Source organism: Monodelphis domestica, chromosome 3 (assembly GCF_027887165.1).
Source record: "Monodelphis domestica isolate mMonDom1 chromosome 3, mMonDom1.pri, whole genome shotgun sequence".
NCBI lineage: Eukaryota > Metazoa > Chordata > Mammalia > Didelphimorphia > Didelphidae > Monodelphis > Monodelphis domestica.
The window spans coordinates 98,181,403-98,198,903 of NC_077229.1; the positions used below are offsets into that span (position 1 = coordinate 98,181,403).

The following is a 17,501-nucleotide window of genomic DNA, read 5'->3' on the forward strand; positions in this document are numbered from 1 at the left end:
CTCTGGAGGTGGATAGCATTCCCCTTGTTCCAGATCATTGCACAGCTGAGAATAGTCAAGTCTTTATAGATAATCTTTGTACAGTATTGCTGTTTTTGTGAACACTATTCTGCTTCTTATTTCACTGTCAGTTCCTGCAGATCTTTACAGCTTTTTCTGAAATCATCCTGCTTGTCATTTCTTTTAATACTATAAAATAATATAATATATTCTCGTAATATATTCCATCATCAACATATACTACAATTTGTTCTACCATTTCCCAAATGCTGGACATCCCCTCAATTTCCTCTTCTTTGCTATCACAAAAAGAGCAGCTATAACTATTTTTGTACAAGTAGTTCCTTTTTCCCTTTTTACATATCTCTTTGGGATACAGACCTAGTAGTGGTATTACAGGATCAAAGGGCATGCATTGTTTTATAGTCCTCGGGGCTTAGTTCCAAATTGCCTTCTGGAATGATTGGATTAGTTCACAACTCCATCAACAATGCATTAGTGTCCCAATTTTGCCACATCCCCTCCAACATTAACCACTTTCCTTTATTGCCATATTGGCCAATCTGATAGGTGTGAGGTAGTACCTCAGCACTGTTTAATTTGCATTTCCCTAATCAAGAGTAATTTAGAACATTTTTCATATAATTATTGATGGTTTTGATTTCTTCATCAGAAAACTGGTTATTCCTATCCTTTGACCATTTGTCAATTGGGGAATGGCTTGTAGTCTTATACATTTGATTTAGTTCTTTATAAATTTGAGAAATTAGACCTTTATTCGAGACATTTGCTATAAACAATTTTCCCATTTGTTGTCTCCCTTCTAATCCTGGTTTGATTAGTTTTGTTTGTACAAAAGCCTTTTAATAGAATCAAAATGACTTATTTTAAATCTTCTTAATATTCTATCTCTTGTTTGTTCATAAGCTCTTCCCTTGGGAGACTTTTTACACCTTTGGCAGGATCTGGTAGGTACACCATGAGCTTACATAAACTGATCTGTTAGTGGTTGACAAGAACTTGAGAAGCTTGCTTGACTTCAATTAGAATTTATGCCAAACATCATTGGTGAAACAGAACAGTCCTACTAAGCACATGGTGCCTTATGTTTCTGTAACATAATAGTTTCATTTGGTTTTTCCTGCTTTGAATGGTAGTGTAAGTAAGTATTATTTTCACTTGACAGGTGAAGAAACTGAGGTTCAGAAGGGGCCAGTCTGAAACGTGAAGCTATATATCCTTACTCTTAACTGAATTCCCTTTTTAGCTCTGTCAGCTCTCTCCAATCCTCTACAAGTGGCTATTTTCTCCACCAGCACAGATCATGTAGCCTTGCTTAAATGTCAGTGTTTAGTCAAGTTGTCATTTCCCAGTAAGGCATGGGTGAGCCCTGGGATTGAGCATTTTGCTAATAGGTGCCCAATAAACACTTGAAAGGTTTATCCTGCTTAGTGAAGCCAATTAAACAGGTGTGAGAATTCAAGCAAGTCACCCCAAGAAAAGAAACTATAAAGGAATCTCTGAAGTTGAGAGCAGGCATTCATTCTGTTCATGTTGAATCCAGCCCAGACTGGAATGGTGCTGTTTATATTGAAGGAGATGGTCGATGCCTTCTCAGGGTTAGTGATATTTCCCAGTTTAGCAGTGAGGAATCTTGTCACCTAAAGTGTAGTCAAGGCCAAGTCTCTGAATAGGAGGCAACCCAGGTGATGGCTCCCAGTGAATTCGCTGGCCAGAGTTCTCTGACCATAACCTTCTGCATAAATGGAGATTGGAGAATAGAAACCCTACAGTGGAGGTGGCTAGATTGCTCAGTGGCTAGAGAGCTACGTCTGCAGTTAGGAGGACCTGGGTTCAAATTTGGCCTCATATACTTCCTGGTTGTGTGACTCTGGGAAATCAGGCCCTGGGAAAACAGACTCAGTTGCCTAGCCCTTATTGCTCTTCTGCCTTGGAACCAATACTTGTATTAATTCTAAGACAGAAGGTTAGAGTTTTTTTAAAAAGAAAAAACTACTACCATGTGAATATAGATCCTAAAGAGAATATACATAATGAAATAAGAATTAAATTCCTTTCTCCTAGATGATAACAGTCTACAAAATGAAATCTTTTTAATACTTTGTATTGGCTATACCTACTGGATTTAAGAAGTTTTATGACACAGTGACTCTTGATCAAACCAATCAGATACCAAGGGAGATTGTGTCCATTTTTTAAATGTTGTATTTATTTTGATCTTTCTGGATACCATTTCTTCTTTTTCAGCATGAAGTTGTGTAGCCCAACCAAGAGGTCAAAGAAGGAGTCTGTGGATGAGGAACTCTACCCAGAACATTATCGGAAATATTCAGAGTATATTAAAGGCAGCAACCAGGATGCCCCTGACCCATACCGAATTGGCCGCATCAAAGAGATCTTCTGTAGCAAACGCAGTAATGGCAAGCCCAATGAAGCTGACATCAAGCTTAGAGTTAATAAATTCTACAGGTTGGCAGCAATTACACAATTAACTACTCATGCAAGTAACAAAGTTCCAAGAAATTGCTCAGTGCTCAGTTATGAACATGTCTATGGTAAATTCAGATACTTGAGATTTTCCTTAGCATAGTAGAATATGGTGCAGACTCAGTGACTATCCAATGGCTTTTGGTAGTGTCAGTATTTTAATGTTAATACTATAGCTTGCAAAGCCCATTGTTTCTTGGGGGTCAGCCTAAGCAATTTTGAAAGAACACAAGGATTTCCTTTCCCTTTTGGAGCCTCTCCTCCTTTCAACACCTCTTTAGTTTGTAGTATCTTTTTTTTTTAGATTTGAAATTTTTCATTCAATTGATTTAGAATATTTGCCCATGGTTACATGAATCATGTTCTTTCCCTTCCCTCCTCCCCTACTTTTCCTGTAGTCAATGAGCAATTCCACTGGTTTTACATGTGTCATTGATTAAGACCTATTTTCGTACTATTAATATTTGCCGTAGAGTGATTGTTTAGAGCAGTTTGTAGTTTCTTGAATACTTTTACAACTGCTTAGCACTGCCTTTGTATCACTCAGTCCTATGCTTTGTGGCCTTTTACAGCCACTAACCTTTTTTTGTCATAGCCTTACTTTACCCCAACTTCTCTGTCCAGCATACTATTCCTTCAGGGTTCTAATCACTATTGGGCACCAATCAGCTCACAATACCACTTTGCTTGCTAATGGCTTAAGAACATTATCCCTCCCAGGTTGTGTCTGTTTAAACTGGGGTACCTTTGATGAATTCCTTCCCATGACACTTGATGGAGGGTAGTGGGTGAAGGCTACATGCTTGGCCAGTAGTGGAGATTTGGGGAGGAAATTGGGTTTTGTGATATCCCTCTAAATAAACCCTTTCTAGAATTGTATTTTACAACCAATTTCTTCTCTTATAGACCAGAAAATACCCACAAATCAATGAAAGCAAGTCATCATGCAGATATTAATCTGCTCTACTGGAGTGATGAGGAAGCGATTGTGGATTTCAAGGCTGTGCAAGGCCGCTGTGTCATAGAGTATGGGGAAGACTTAACAGAATGTATTCAGGATTATTCTGCTGGCGGCTCAGATCGCTTCTATTTCCTTGAGGTGATGACTATAAGGTGGTGTTTTCTTAGAAGTAGGAGCAGCTAGGTGGGTCAGTGAGCCAAGAGCCAGGCCTGGAGATGGGAGGACCTTGGTTCAAGTGTCTCCAGACATGTTTTGACTGGGTTAGATCCTGGGCAAGTTACAGCCTCAGTTGCCTAGCTCTTGTCATTCTTCTGCCTTGTCTAGTATTGGTCCTCAGACTGAATGTGAGAAATTTTTTTTGTTGGAGGTGGGGTGGGGAGGCTAGTATAGTGTCCCCAGTATGTATCCTTGGTTCTGGTCCAGTCAACATCCTTCTGAATTGATTTGTGTGTTAGGAAGGCATACCAGGTTTACAGAGGTCACAAAATTAGGAGGGAGCTAATACATTGGATGAAAGAATCAATACATTAAAAGATCTCAGCAAACTGAAATAATGAGACCAAATTGAAGGAGAAATTATTAGAGTGTAGAACTTGAATTGTTTTTTTAACCCAAGTTTAGCATTGATAGCTAATAGTTCATGAAAAAGACTTGTGCATTTTAGAGCATTTATATCTTAATGAAGACTTAGCAGCTTAATAAAAAAATCCCAAACACAAACTAATTTAATCTTGAGTTATGTTGATAAAATCTGTATCTTAAATGAGTGAGATGATTGTTCTGCTGTAATTTGCCCGGGTCCCATCGCATATATATTGTCTTCAATTCTGGACACCACATTTTAATGTGATGGAATAGTTAAAGGGGGAATGTCTGGCCTACCTTGGAAGATGGAAGAGTTCCCCATCACTATAGGTTCTTTTTCTATGTTAGTAACAATTCTTTTCTTTTGGGGGGTGAGGAGGGGGGCTAGGCAATGGGGGTTGAGTGATTTGCCCCAGGGTTACCTAGCTAGGAAGGGTCTGAGCACATATTTGGTCCCCGGACCTCCCGTCTCTAGACCTGGCTCTCAACCCAGTGAGCTACCCAGCTTGCCCCCTTTACTAATAATTCTCAAGATAGAAGAATAAGGAGGTAGGCAAACTGGTTGAGTGTGTCTAAGGACAGATTTGAACTCAGATCTACTCTAGGACTTGAAGAGAATATATATCTGCTTATCAGCCATATTATGGAATGAATTATTATAGAGGTTAAATAGTATCCCCTCTGAAGTCTCTTTCAATTTGTTCTTCCCTGAGACATGGATGAAATGTTTGTTAAATGGACTTATCCTTTTATTTGAAGTAACTAATGTCAGATTTTTATTCTTTTAGGCATATAATGCAAAAACTAAAAGTTTTGAAGATCCTCCAAACCATGCCCGTAGCCCTGGGAATAAAGGGAAAGGAAAAGGGAAGGGAAAAGGTTGGTTGTATTCCAGGTTTATTTCGAAAGATATTTTTCCATTTCTGTTTTGTAAGCCAAAGCAAATTTTAAGTTTTCATCATTTATTTTGTAAGCTATTTCCTGAGAAGTTTTTGGAAAGAATGATTGTAGTTAAATCCCTCCTTTTCTCTTATTCTATAGTCTTTGATAATCCCTTGGAAATAGTAAGGCATTGGGACTTTCTGGGCAGGTAGAATCCCTGTGTTTGGTGTGATTTTGTGGGTTATCAATTGTGATCTAATTAAAAAAAGAAAACACAAACATCTCTTTGCCCCTAGGCAAAAGCAGGGGAAAGTCTATAGCAGTAGAGCCAAGTGAGCATGAAACAATAGAAGTAAAGCCACCCAAGCTTCGCACTTTGGACGTGTTCTCTGGCTGTGGAGGATTGTCTGAAGGCTTTCATCAAGCAGGTAAAGGCAACAATTTTTTGCCCCTGGACACTCCAATTTGAGCCTTTAATTTCTCTGCAGGGTTGTTCTCCAAGGGCTCTTGAACTCTTTGTCTCATCCTTCTAGCTAAAGAGACTATAATGCTTTTAAACATAGTGTAGTATCACATCTTCCTTAAACGATGCCTGAATCCTTTTCTTTCCTTTTTCTTCTCTTGTTTTTTTCCTTCTAGGAATATCTGAAACATTGTGGGCCATTGAAATGTGGGAGCCTGCGGCCCAGGCATTCCGTCTGAATAATCCGGGGACCACTGTGTTCACAGAAGATTGTAATGTTCTCCTGAAGCTGGTTATGTCTGGGGAGAAGACCAACTCCCTGGGCCAGAAGCTGCCTCAGAAAGGAGATGTAGAAATGCTGTGTGGCGGCCCACCTTGTCAAGGATTTAGCGGCATGAACCGCTTCAACTCACGCACTTATTCCAAGTTCAAGAACTCCCTAGTTGTCTCCTTCCTCAGGTGAATGGTGCTGGGGGATAACCATCCCCTTATCTTAGCTTGTAGAGGTGACAAGTCTAGGCAGTCCTCACATTCCTAGTGAGGATGGCCTTGCCGTAGAGTAGAGTCACTACTTCAGCCTGGTGGAATGCAAGGCCTTAGCCTTTCTGTTCTCCTGTGTGCAAATTTGCTACAGAGCGACTTGCTTGCAAAAAGACAAATTTGATTCTTTAAAAATAAGTTTTTATTGATGTCTCTTGTATTACATATTATCATAGTTTCCCTCAGCCTTTTCCCATCCCCTTTCAGAGAGCTACCCCACATAAGTATTTGATAAAGACAAAGATCATAGGACATTCCATTTTTTTGTACTTTTTTTTTTCATTTATATTGTGCCCATTCTGTATATCATTTTCAAGGCTCTGTTTCACTCTGTATCTGTTGACAGCTCTTTTCATGCTTCTCCATATTCATCCCACTCATTTCTAATAGCACAGTAATATTGCATTGTGTTTTTGTGGCACAAATTGGTTAGCCATTCCTTGTCTGATGGGCATCTACTACTTTGTTTCCAGTTGTCTGCTTTCACAAAAAGTGTTGCTATAGATATTTTTAAATATATGGGGACTTTCATATCAGATTTCCTTTTAGGGTAAGAGCCCCATGATGAAATCTCTAGGTGAGAGGACATGGGTTTTAGTTTCTTTGTTTGCTTAATAATTCCAAATTGCCTTCCAGAATGGTTGTGCTAATTCACAGCTTGACAGTTAATCAGTGTGCCTATCTTTCTCCAACCCATCCAGTAGTGACAATTACTATTGTTTTTTTTTTCTCTTTTTTGTCAGTTTGCAGGGTAGGAGATCAAATCTTGGAGTTATTTCAATTTGCATTTCTCTTATTCTTAGTCTGTCATTTCTTCCCTGTCATTTATAGTTTGTGATTTCTTTCAAGAACTATTTATTCCTATCCTTTGGGGAATGACTTTTGTTCTTATATTTGTTAATTATTAAGATACCAATTAAGATACCAAGTCGTTATAGAAATTTGATTAAAAGATTTTTTTCCTGTTTAACTATTTTCCTTCTTGATTAGAGGCAATTGGTGATGTTGTGGATAAAGTTTTGGGCGTGGGTCCCAGGGCGAGTTGATCTGGCCTCACTCAGACACTTATTGGCTATGTGTTCCTGGGCAAACCTCTTTTTGCCTCAGTTTCAAAATGGAGATAATAACAGCATCTATCTCAGGATTGTTGTGAGGATCAAATGAAATAATTGTAAAATGCTTAGAATCGCGTCTGGCACATAGTAGGCTCTCTATATAAATGTTCCTTCACTCTTCACTAAATTATTTCCTTCATTCTTCCCTGTGTCCTAAGTACTTTAATTTTGTCTACAGAAGTTTTTCAATTTCTTTTTTTTTCATTCAAAGACATTCTGTTTTCTTAATTACATGCACTAATTTTCAACATGTGTCTTCCACAATTATAAGATCCAAATTGTCTCCTTCCCTTCCCATCCCACACTTGCAGATGGTAAACAATTTGTTCTGGGCCATGCATACATTATCATGTGAAACACACTTCCATGTTGGCCATTGTTGAAAGATAACACCTATACAAAACTAAAACCTCAAAATTAAACTGTAAATAAACTGATGTGAAAGAGAGGATGCTATGATTTGCATTTCAACTCTTTCTCTGGAGGATGGAATAAGTCCTTTAGAATTGTCCCAGATCTATTACATTGCTTAAGAGTAGCCAAATTTTCACAGTTGATCATTATACAATATTGCTGTACTGTGTAGCTTTTCAATTTCTTGTAATCAAAATCATCTACTTTGTAACATTTGTAATTGCTTCTTTTCCTTGTTATTTAAAAATATATCATCCATTTATTGATGTGAAAGGTATATGGTCTATTTCTATTCTAACTTTTTATAGTATGATCTTGAATATTAAGGTCATCTATCCATTTTGAATGTATTGTGGAATGTGGTATAACATGTTGGCCTAAGTCTGATTTCTGCCATTCTACTTTCTAGCTTTCCCAGCAGTTTTTAGGGACTTCTTTCCTCAGTAATTTCTGCTTTCTGCTTTATTGAGTTCCATCGTTTCTATTTCTCTGTTCATCTGTTCTATTCCATCGACCTGTCTCTCTATTTTTAAACCAATATGAGATGGTTTTGATGATTGTTTCTTTACAATATATTTTCTTTTTCAACTTCTAGAAGTGTTATTGAAGGGGAGACTCACTTATATCATGCAGTAGTGATAGATGATTGAGTGTCTCTTTTTAGTTCATGCCTTCTGCCTTAGAATTGGTTCTGAGTATCATTTCTAAGGTAGAAGAGTGAAAAGGGCTAGGCAGTGAGGGTTAAGTGAATTGTCCAGGGTCACACAGCTAGGAAGTGTCTGAGGCCAAATCTGAACCCAGGACTTCTTGTCTCTAGGCTTGGTTCTGTGTTCACTGAGCCACTTTGAATGTCTCTTCTAACGAGCTCAATCAACTCTTACCCAGCAATAAAGTTATCAATAGATTGTTGGTGTCATTCTTCCTTTCTGCAAAGATTCTTATTTGACTCCTCTCCGTTCTCCTGCAGCTACTGTGATTACTACAGACCCCGGTTTTTCCTACTAGAGAATGTAAGAAACTTTGTGTCATTCAAACGTTCCATGGTCCTGAAGCTGACTCTGCGATGTCTAGTTCGAATGGGATATCAGTGCACGTTTGGAGTATTACAGGTAGGCTCAGATTTTACAGGAGAGAGAAAGGTAACTGAGGAATTTGATGCTGATGGAATTGGCACCTTTGTGTCTTTGGTCTTGAGTGTGTTATACTTGTTACTATATCTGCTTTTCATGGTTTCTATCAGTGTGTGTTAGAATGGACTCTAGTTATTGTTAGCATTTCAAATCATTTGTCTCCTAAAGTGAAATAAAATTATAGCTTTATTTTTTTCTCAACCAGTATCCTTTCTCACATCCTGTTTTCTTCAGCTAATTGGGTTCTTAAAAGAAGAAATGAAGTTTATTCATAGTGATACTTTAATAAGTTCTAATACCTAATCTCTTTTAGATGAAAGATGTTCCATGTTTGTCCAACTGGTTAGCTGTGCCTCTAACCCGTACATGAGTCTGCCTTAAAAAAGAAAGTTCATATTGGATATCGTTTGTTTTTATGTCACTTATATTTCCAAGGACACTGTGCCATAGAGTTGTTTCTTATAAGAAAGATCACGCAAAAAACGTTAACAAAACTAACACACGTCAAAAAAGAATGGCATCGTATACAGTGTCTCATCCATAGTCCTCCCACCTTTACAAAGAACATGCATTCTCATATCTTTTTTGGGTCCAAGCATGATCATTATAAATAAATTAATATTTGAACAATATGATTGTTTTGTTGTTCTTTCCATTTACCCTTTTGTAGGCATGTTTGTTGCTTTCTTAGGTCTGCTTACTTCATGTTATATTAGTTCAAATGTTTTCCCCTACTTCTATATCCATCATAAACATCTTTTCTTATTGTACAGAGTAATAATAGCCTATCACATTCAGGTACTCCAACTTGTTCCTCAGTGTGAGAATCCATTACCAAAGATACTATTGTAAATATTTTGGAATATATGGGGCTTTTTTTTTTTAATCCTTTGCTTCCTTGGAGTATTCGTGGACATTAGCCAGCTTTTGCTTTGCTTTGTTCAGATTCACTGCTCTGTCAGTGATGCAGTTGCACATCTGACTTGGCAAAATCTCTGTAATTTTGTCTATTCACATCTTTTCTTATCCTTGCCAATTTGCCAAGTATAATAGAAAAGGACAGCATTGTTTTGTTAGCATTTTTAAAATGAGTAATTTGGATCAGTTTTTTCATGGTTATTAATAATTTGCAATTCTTTTCTGAGAACTATTTGATCATATCCTTTAAGCATTTGCTTTTTGGGGAATAACTTTTGATCCTAAATATTTCTCTTCATTGCCTCACTAATATCATAGATATTAGATCCATATCAGAGGTATTTATTAAAAAATATTTTTCCCAATTGGTTGCTTTTACTTATCCTAATTATGTTAATTTTGCTTACACCAAAGCTCTTCAATTTGATGTAATTGAAATTATTTGTGTTAGTTGTTGTTAATCTCCTTATTTCATTAAGGATCCCCCCTAGCTTTGGCTCTGAAACGTCCATGATGGGGCTTTCTTCTAATTTTTTTTTTTTGTTGTGACTTTAACATTGATATCACTTATCTTTTTTTGAGCTTATTGTGGTGTGTCATATAAGATCTTGTTTAACTTCCATGGGGCATGAATATTACTGATGACATAGAAGTCAGGCTTTTGCCTTATGTTAGAGGGTTAGGTAGTTAATGATCAAATTAATTAAAGAGTAGACATCAATTTGAAAGCAATGATGAGTTATTCTGTTTTGAATATCAGGCATTGTTTAAGAGATGATGGTTGGTGATATGAGTGAATGGAAAATCAATAATAGTCCCCAAGAATAGAAAATGAACGTTACCATCCTTCCCTTGGCAGAGAGATGGAGTATTTCTAGGGCAGAATGATGCATACACTGATTGATAATTGAGGTCTCTATCAGTGTTTTGGGTTAATTTATTTTCTTTGCTACAAGGGAGGGTTCAATTCTTGAGGGAGAGGGGTAAGGTATATACAGAAATAACATAAAAACAAAAGACATTGGCAAAACTGAATCTTAAAAAAGAGAGCTTCTGGGTAGTGCCATAAAGAGATGATCTAGAGTGATCTACTATGGTGAGGGACTTTAATATGGTTAGATAAATTATCATGACTTCAGCATCAACTTTAAAGCTGTGTGGTTAATTTAAATAATAAAAATTCAATAGATATAATTTTTGTTCCTAAGCCAAAATCTCCCTTGGTATGCATATTTGCAGTTTTTCATTTAACAGGTAGATCTAGAATCCAGAAATACAGATAACCTTTACTTTTAAATAATGTCTAGTGTGTTGGGCTAACTTTGTAGAATTTATGCTTTGTCTTCTGTGTCCAGGCTGGCCAGTATGGTGTTGCTCAAACTCGAAGAAGGGCCATCATCCTGGCTGCAGCCCCAGGCGAGAAACTCCCCATGTTTCCGGAGCCCCTGCATGTATTCGCACCCCGAGCCTGCCAGCTCAGTGTAGTGGTGGATGACAAAAAATTTGTTAGCAATATAACAAGGTAAAGGAATGCAGAAGTATTCCATTTATCCTAGGAAACAATCCCTATTGCAGGTGTCAGCAAGCTCTTTAACCTTCTATAAAATCCTCAGAGCTAATTGTCTCCAGGTGTCATTGGTAGGCCTTAGGTCCTAGGTAGGAATAAAAGAAAGAAGGAGAGAGGAGGTGTGTACAGTACAGAGTAGTGGAATGCTCCTCCTTGCATGGTAGCCTCTCTTTGTGCTTAGTGTTGTCTGACTTGGTAGTGTTTGTTTTATACACTCATTTGTAAAGTATTCAGCTCTGACTTAAGTGCTTCTTGTGTTCCAGGCATTGTGCTAGGCCCTGAGGGATAGAAAAAGAAAAAGGAAACAGCCCTTGTCTTCAAGGAGCTTAGTTTTTTGTGAGGGATAAGCAACATATTCACAGATAAATAGATATACAATAGAACCAAATGATTTCAGGGTTAGGAGAGAACCCAGAGGAAAGGAGATCAGGAGAGGCCTCTTCAGATGAGACCCAAGGGAAGCAGAGAATCTGTGATGTAGAGAGCAAGACAGCCCGATGAGGGCATGGAGACGTGAATTAGAATGTCAGGGGACAAACAAGGAGAACATTTTGGCCAGAACATGAACAGAACGTGGGGGGAGAAATGTGGAATCAATTTGCACAGATAGCCTGGGGCCAGATTAGGAAGTTGGCTCTAAGTGCCAAAAGAATTATTTCCTAGAGACAATGGAGGAAACCATGAGACTTCTTAAGCAGAGAAGTGACATTGCGAGTTAGACCTGTGCTTTAGGAATAAAGCACACATTTGACAGTTGTGTGAGGAGTAGAATGTGGAGAGAGAGGAAATAGGGAGACCAATTTGCAGGTTAATATATGAGTTTAGTTGAGTAGTCATAAAGGCCCAAGCCAAGATGGTGGCTGTATGAAAAGAGAGAAGAGGTCAGATTCAAGAAAGTTTTTGGAGGTAGAATTAAACAGGCCGTGATAACTGATGAAATATGGAGGTTAGGGAGGAAGAAGAATGGAAGAGGACTCTTAGGTTTCTAGGCTGATCTGGGTAACTAGAAGACATTTGGTGCCCGGCATTGAAATAAGAAAGTTTTAAAAATAGGGTGGATTTTTGGGGAGGGAAATTGACATGTTAACGTTTGAGGTATTTATGGGATACTTGGGTAGGTGAAAATGTACATCAAGCTGTAGGTTATTTGGGCTTGGAGCTTAGGAAAGAAGTGGAGGCTGGTTTTATATATATATATATATTTGGAAGGCTTCTATTTAGAGATGTTAGTTGAACCTGTGGAAAGTAATGAGATTCCCCAAGAGACAGTGTAGAAAGAGAGGAGTACCCAGCACAAAGGCCTGGGGGTACACCCTTTTCAAGGGTGTGGGGCATGAATGATGATGGTCCAGCCAAGGAGATTGAGAAGAAATGGTCAAATAGGAGGAGAACCAGGAGAAATTTGGAGGGGAAAAGAAGAGATTCTGTAATAGAATGACTACCAAAGCAGCATTTCCCTTCTTCTGCATTGTGATTGATGATATATGATAAAAAGGGTTTTCAGAATCTAAATCTACTGGTGGTTGCACTGTATTTCAGAATGAATTCTGCTCCATTCCGAACCATCACTGTCCGTGACACAATGTCAGACCTCCCTGAGATTAGGAATGGTGCTTCTGCCCTGGAGATCTCCTACAATGGAGAACCTCAGTCCTGGTTCCAAAGGCAAATCAGGGGCTCACAGTATCAGCCCATCCTCAGGGATCATATCTGCAAGGTAAGACTTATTGTAAAGAAAGCCACTGTCTCTTCTTAGCAAGTTTCACTTTTTCCCCCATTCATCTATTTTGGTAGCTGGTTTCAGATACTTACATCCTTTAGATATTTTGTTCTTCTCCATGAATAATGGTATTCTCTTAAGGAAAATTACTTTACCACCTCACTTTCATGAGATAAATGTTCTCAAGTTATTGCTATTTTAAGTTCTAAAATACTTTTTAGAATCTGATCTATTCATGTCTCATAGCCCTGGGTGGGAAGAGGGTTTGGATGCAACATGGAAAGGAAATGGTGATTTTGGTTGCAGGATATGAGTGCGTTGGTAGCTGGCCGAATGAGACACATCCCCTTGGCCCCAGGATCAGACTGGCGTGACCTGCCTAACATTGAGGTCCGTCTCTCAGACGGCACTACAACCAGAAAATTGAGATACACACATCATGAGAAAAAGAATGGACGCAGTAACACTGGAGCACTCAGAGGTGTCTGCTCCTGTGCAGAAGGTAGGGGTCTTTCCTTCTCCTGGACCTGCTCTCTCAAAAGGAATGAGAGTTAAGTTCATGTCTTGTCTTTCATTAATTCTAAATGGTCTTCATATTACCTATTTACACATGGATCACTAGGTGATAGAAGAGGGCAGTGAAATATTTCCTAGAAATTATTTGGGGAGGTTTCCTATTTCAAAACTTGACAGACAATAAGCAAATTTAACTGGCTTTTTTAGACCTTGTTCCCTACCACAAGTTTTCATTTTAAAATTTTTATTGTTGCTTTTGATATTCCATCATATTTCCCCTTGGTCCATACGATCCTCTTACTAAGCCCTTCCTTGTAACAGAAACATTTAAGTCAAACTGACAAAGACAATATGTATCATATGTAGTCTGTAGTCCCTAACTGTACTGAGAGGAAAGTTTCATTGGTTCTTCAAGATCAAGATTATTCATTACAACTTGCCTTCAGAATTCAGCAGCCCTTAAGTGTTATTTCCATTGTCACGATCATCATATATATATATATATATTTTTTTTTTGTTTGTTTGTGTTTTCTTGGTTCAACTTTTGTCACTCTTCATATCTTGAGCCAATGCTCCAGATTCCTCATCTGTCACTTTTTAGGGCACATTTTCCCCAATTTGTAGGCATTCATTTTGTTTCCTGTTTTTGCTGCCATGCTGCTGTGAATACTTTGTTCTAATTCTGCCTTAGACACTCCCAAGGTCTGGGACCCTGGGCTGCTTCTGTTCCTGGGGCCTCAATTTCCTCATCTATAAAGTGGATGAGATAATAACTCAAGTCCCTTCAAACTCTGAGTTTATGGTCTTATGATCCTCTGACCTTTTCTTTCTATCATTGACCTTCTCCTCCTATGTGTTCTGCAGGGGGATCACTGGACCAAAAGGTATGAGCAGCTTAGTGATTTTTCTGTAGTAAATTCCATAGACATACTTGTACATACAACACACACACACACATACATATGTCTTGGATAACAAGCTTTCTATTAAAAATATTTTAGGTGAAGTTTTTTTTTTCCTGATCAAATACTTCTATCTTATTCTAGCTCCTTTATTTTTGGTTCAAAAGTTTTTCATTTTTTATAATTTTCCAATTTCTATTTTATGGCTGCATCTATCCATTTTTGATTAAGAATTCTCTGCCTCAGAGAGGTAGAGAGGGATACATTGAAAAAGGTAGGTTTTGCTAAAATAAAAAAAACATTTTAAATTTATTTTTAAAAATCAAATTTTCTCTACCATGACATACTTGTGAAAAGTGAAAAGTGTGTCCTTCCTTCTAATTATCCTTATGATGTGACCTTTTCCATTTAGATTACATAGTCATTTGAAGTTTAATTTGGTCTTTGGCGAAAGGTGCTGTTCCAAGCCCAACATTCCCTTTCTTAGTAATGAACAATTAAATGCCAAATAGGCATTTACGTCTGCTTGGTTTGTCTTCCACTCAGGTAAACCTTGTGATCCTGCAGATAGACAGTTCAACACCTTGATTCCATGGTGCCTGCCCCACACTGGGAACAGGCACAACCACTGGGCAGGGCTCTATGGAAGGTTGGAATGGGATGGCTTCTTCAGCACCACAGTGACCAATCCGGAACCTATGGGCAAGCAGGTGAGAACATACGGTGGGAGAAAGTGGAATTCACTAATTTTCCCACTCGTGGAACTTAACAATGTTGGTAGTCACGATTTCTTGCAGAGCTGCTCTACACAAGTTACATTTTGAGGCCCAGCTGTCATTACCTGGGTGGCCATTCAGTTCAGAGTATTGTTTTCATCGCTACTTATATTCATACACCCTCCAATAATCCATCTTCCAGTGGGGCATCTCTGTTACAGGGTCACTTCTCCAGAAGGTTTATTTCAGTGAAGTAGTGATCCTGCTTTTTGGCCATTGTGTTACAGGAATGAGAATTGTCAGTGGTTTCATTTCCCCCAATATCCTTTCTGTCTAATGTGGTTTGATACTTTCTGTTGAAAGGAAAACTTGGGGGCTGATAGCATGGGTTCTTCTGTCCACAGGGTCGAGTACTTCACCCAGAACAGCACCGAGTAGTGAGCGTACGGGAGTGTGCCCGGTCCCAAGGATTCCCAGATACCTACAGATTGTTTGGCAACATCCTAGATAAACACAGACAGGTCAGTGTTAACCTCCATTCTTCTGAGGCTGCCCGAAGGCTCTGCATCAGGAACTATCAATCATTATTTAGTGCAGTTGACCCTTGACCAACAAAGTATCCTCTTGCCAAATGAATACCTGACATAAATTGCATTTGGCTTTCCCACTAGAAGATCCTGAGCTGCTGTGAGGTCTCTAAGATCCATTCTAAAGCAGCCTAGGGAATGGAATGAAAATTCTCCTTTGGGGTGGAATAGCACCCTGATTCAAGTCCTCTGAGAGTGTGCTGGAAAGTCCAGGTGTTCACAGGACCCTATTGCACAAAACCAAGGTCTCTTCTTCCTTTTGTGCAGGTGGGTAATGCAGTGCCTCCACCCCTCGCCAAAGCCATAGGCCTGGAGATCAAGCTCTGTGTGTTGGCCAAACTGAAAGAGAATGCCACAGGTAGGTCTCAGTATGGCAAGAAGGCTTTCTGGTGTGTGAGATGGTTATGTGCTGTTATATTTTAGGATAGTGTGTGGTGGCTCAGTTGTCTTTTTCTCTCCTTATTTCTCAAAGAGCCTAAACTCAGACTGTAGGTGATTGGAGGGAAATCACTTGGGAGAGTCCCTCTTCTGGGTGGGCTTCCTTAATTGGATGTTAGGTGCTAAGTAAAGATTGAGGATTACAGCACCCACTCTGCCATGCCTAAGAGCAGCCTCAATAATAGAGCCCTCTGGCTCTAAGCTCTATTTGAGAGAAAGAGAGAGGGTGGGAGGGAGGGAGAGGGAGTGGGAGAGATCATTACCAACTTATTTGCTCTCTCTATTAGAATTTCCACAGATTTAAAGGATTGTTACTAATTCCAGACAGTTCAACTCAGTTGTCACCTTTGGCAGTTACAATACTGTGCTGTCCATTTCTATTCAAATATGTCTTCAACTTGTTTCTCTTCAGAAAAAATCAAACAAGAACATTTTGAGTCCACGGATTAGCCTTTGCATCTCCCATCATCTTCCTTTCTGGCACCAGGATCTCCAACATGCACTGACTTGTTTTTTTGAACATGCTGAAATCTGTTTTTGTTCAGCTGTCCTTGTGAACAGTGTTTGTCTCCTTGGCTGACATTGAGCTGTTTTGTGATGTTCAGATTATCAACTAATAATCATTTAGTGATCAAACTGTGCGGTGCCCTTTGTGCATTCTGGATTTTTAAATCTGTTTTTATTATGCATTGTATTAAATAATCTACCACTTATGCAAGTGGAAATTAATACTTTATGTAGTTTTTATATGTTGTAATATTTCTTCAAATAAATCTCTCCTATAAATTATCCTGTATCATTCCTGTTTCCTGTGGTACTAAAAGTTATTTCTGGCTTTGCTTATTTGATTGACTTTTGATCCTCAGAGGAAGTGATTTTTTTTTTCCTCTAGCTGCTATAAAATGATTGTGAGGAAGCATAGTTTTGGGGTATTTTCCAGGCCATATAGAAAATTTCCTTGCTTTGTATTCTCATTCCTGCACTTGATATCTTGGTCTCCCTCAATTGCCCCCTGACTAGATCTTTATCTGCTAATTATTATCAATATGTTAGGCAAGTAATTTAGAATCACAGATTTAGAAAGATCCTTGAAAATTGTAGGTTAACCCTGACTGATGAATGATCCTCTCATCATTATCCTTGACAAGTTTAAGTCCCTGCCTGAATAACTTTAGTGCCATCGAATGACAGTTCATTTTTAGAATCAAATTTGCTTTGGATATTTCATTTTATGAAATATATAAACAGGCCAGGTTGCAATTGAAAACAAACTCCAATGATAATTCACATGAACCACTCGGAACTCCCAAGAACATTCTTCCAGTCCGATTTGCAGAGTGAGAAAGGATGGACTTTATTTCCTCTTACCCTTCACAGCACAAATCTAGCCTGTGGCATTCATGGGCCATTTTCCAGCTTCTGCTAAGAGATCTCTGATAGGGATGGGAAGGGGTTTTAGTTAATACTTGAAGGCTTATAGAACATGAACCCTCTGAAAACTCTTGTAGATGAGGAAAGTTGCCTGAAGGGTTGGGAAGA

The 17,501-nt window shown here is 38.6% G+C and overlaps 1 protein-coding gene across 1 annotated transcript in view; it reads left to right on the forward strand.

The window, feature by feature from the left end:
* The window catches only part of DNMT1 (DNA (cytosine-5-)-methyltransferase 1), a gene marked incomplete at both ends in the record, with an annotated part of 53,140 nt that extends 36,725 nt beyond the window's left edge, over nucleotides 1–16,415 (forward strand). The window contains 13 exon segments of the mRNA NM_001032969.1: nucleotides 2,269–2,490; nucleotides 3,415–3,607; nucleotides 4,843–4,933; nucleotides 5,233–5,364; nucleotides 5,576–5,858; nucleotides 8,436–8,577; nucleotides 10,872–11,038; nucleotides 12,623–12,800; nucleotides 13,110–13,305; nucleotides 14,768–14,931; nucleotides 15,342–15,458; nucleotides 15,792–15,882; nucleotides 16,375–16,415. Of these exon segments, the coding sequence (NP_001028141.1) occupies nucleotides 2,269–2,490; nucleotides 3,415–3,607; nucleotides 4,843–4,933; nucleotides 5,233–5,364; nucleotides 5,576–5,858; nucleotides 8,436–8,577; nucleotides 10,872–11,038; nucleotides 12,623–12,800; nucleotides 13,110–13,305; nucleotides 14,768–14,931; nucleotides 15,342–15,458; nucleotides 15,792–15,882; nucleotides 16,375–16,412 (2,014 nt within the window).
* Nucleotides 16,416–17,501: the final 1,086 nt, after the last annotated feature.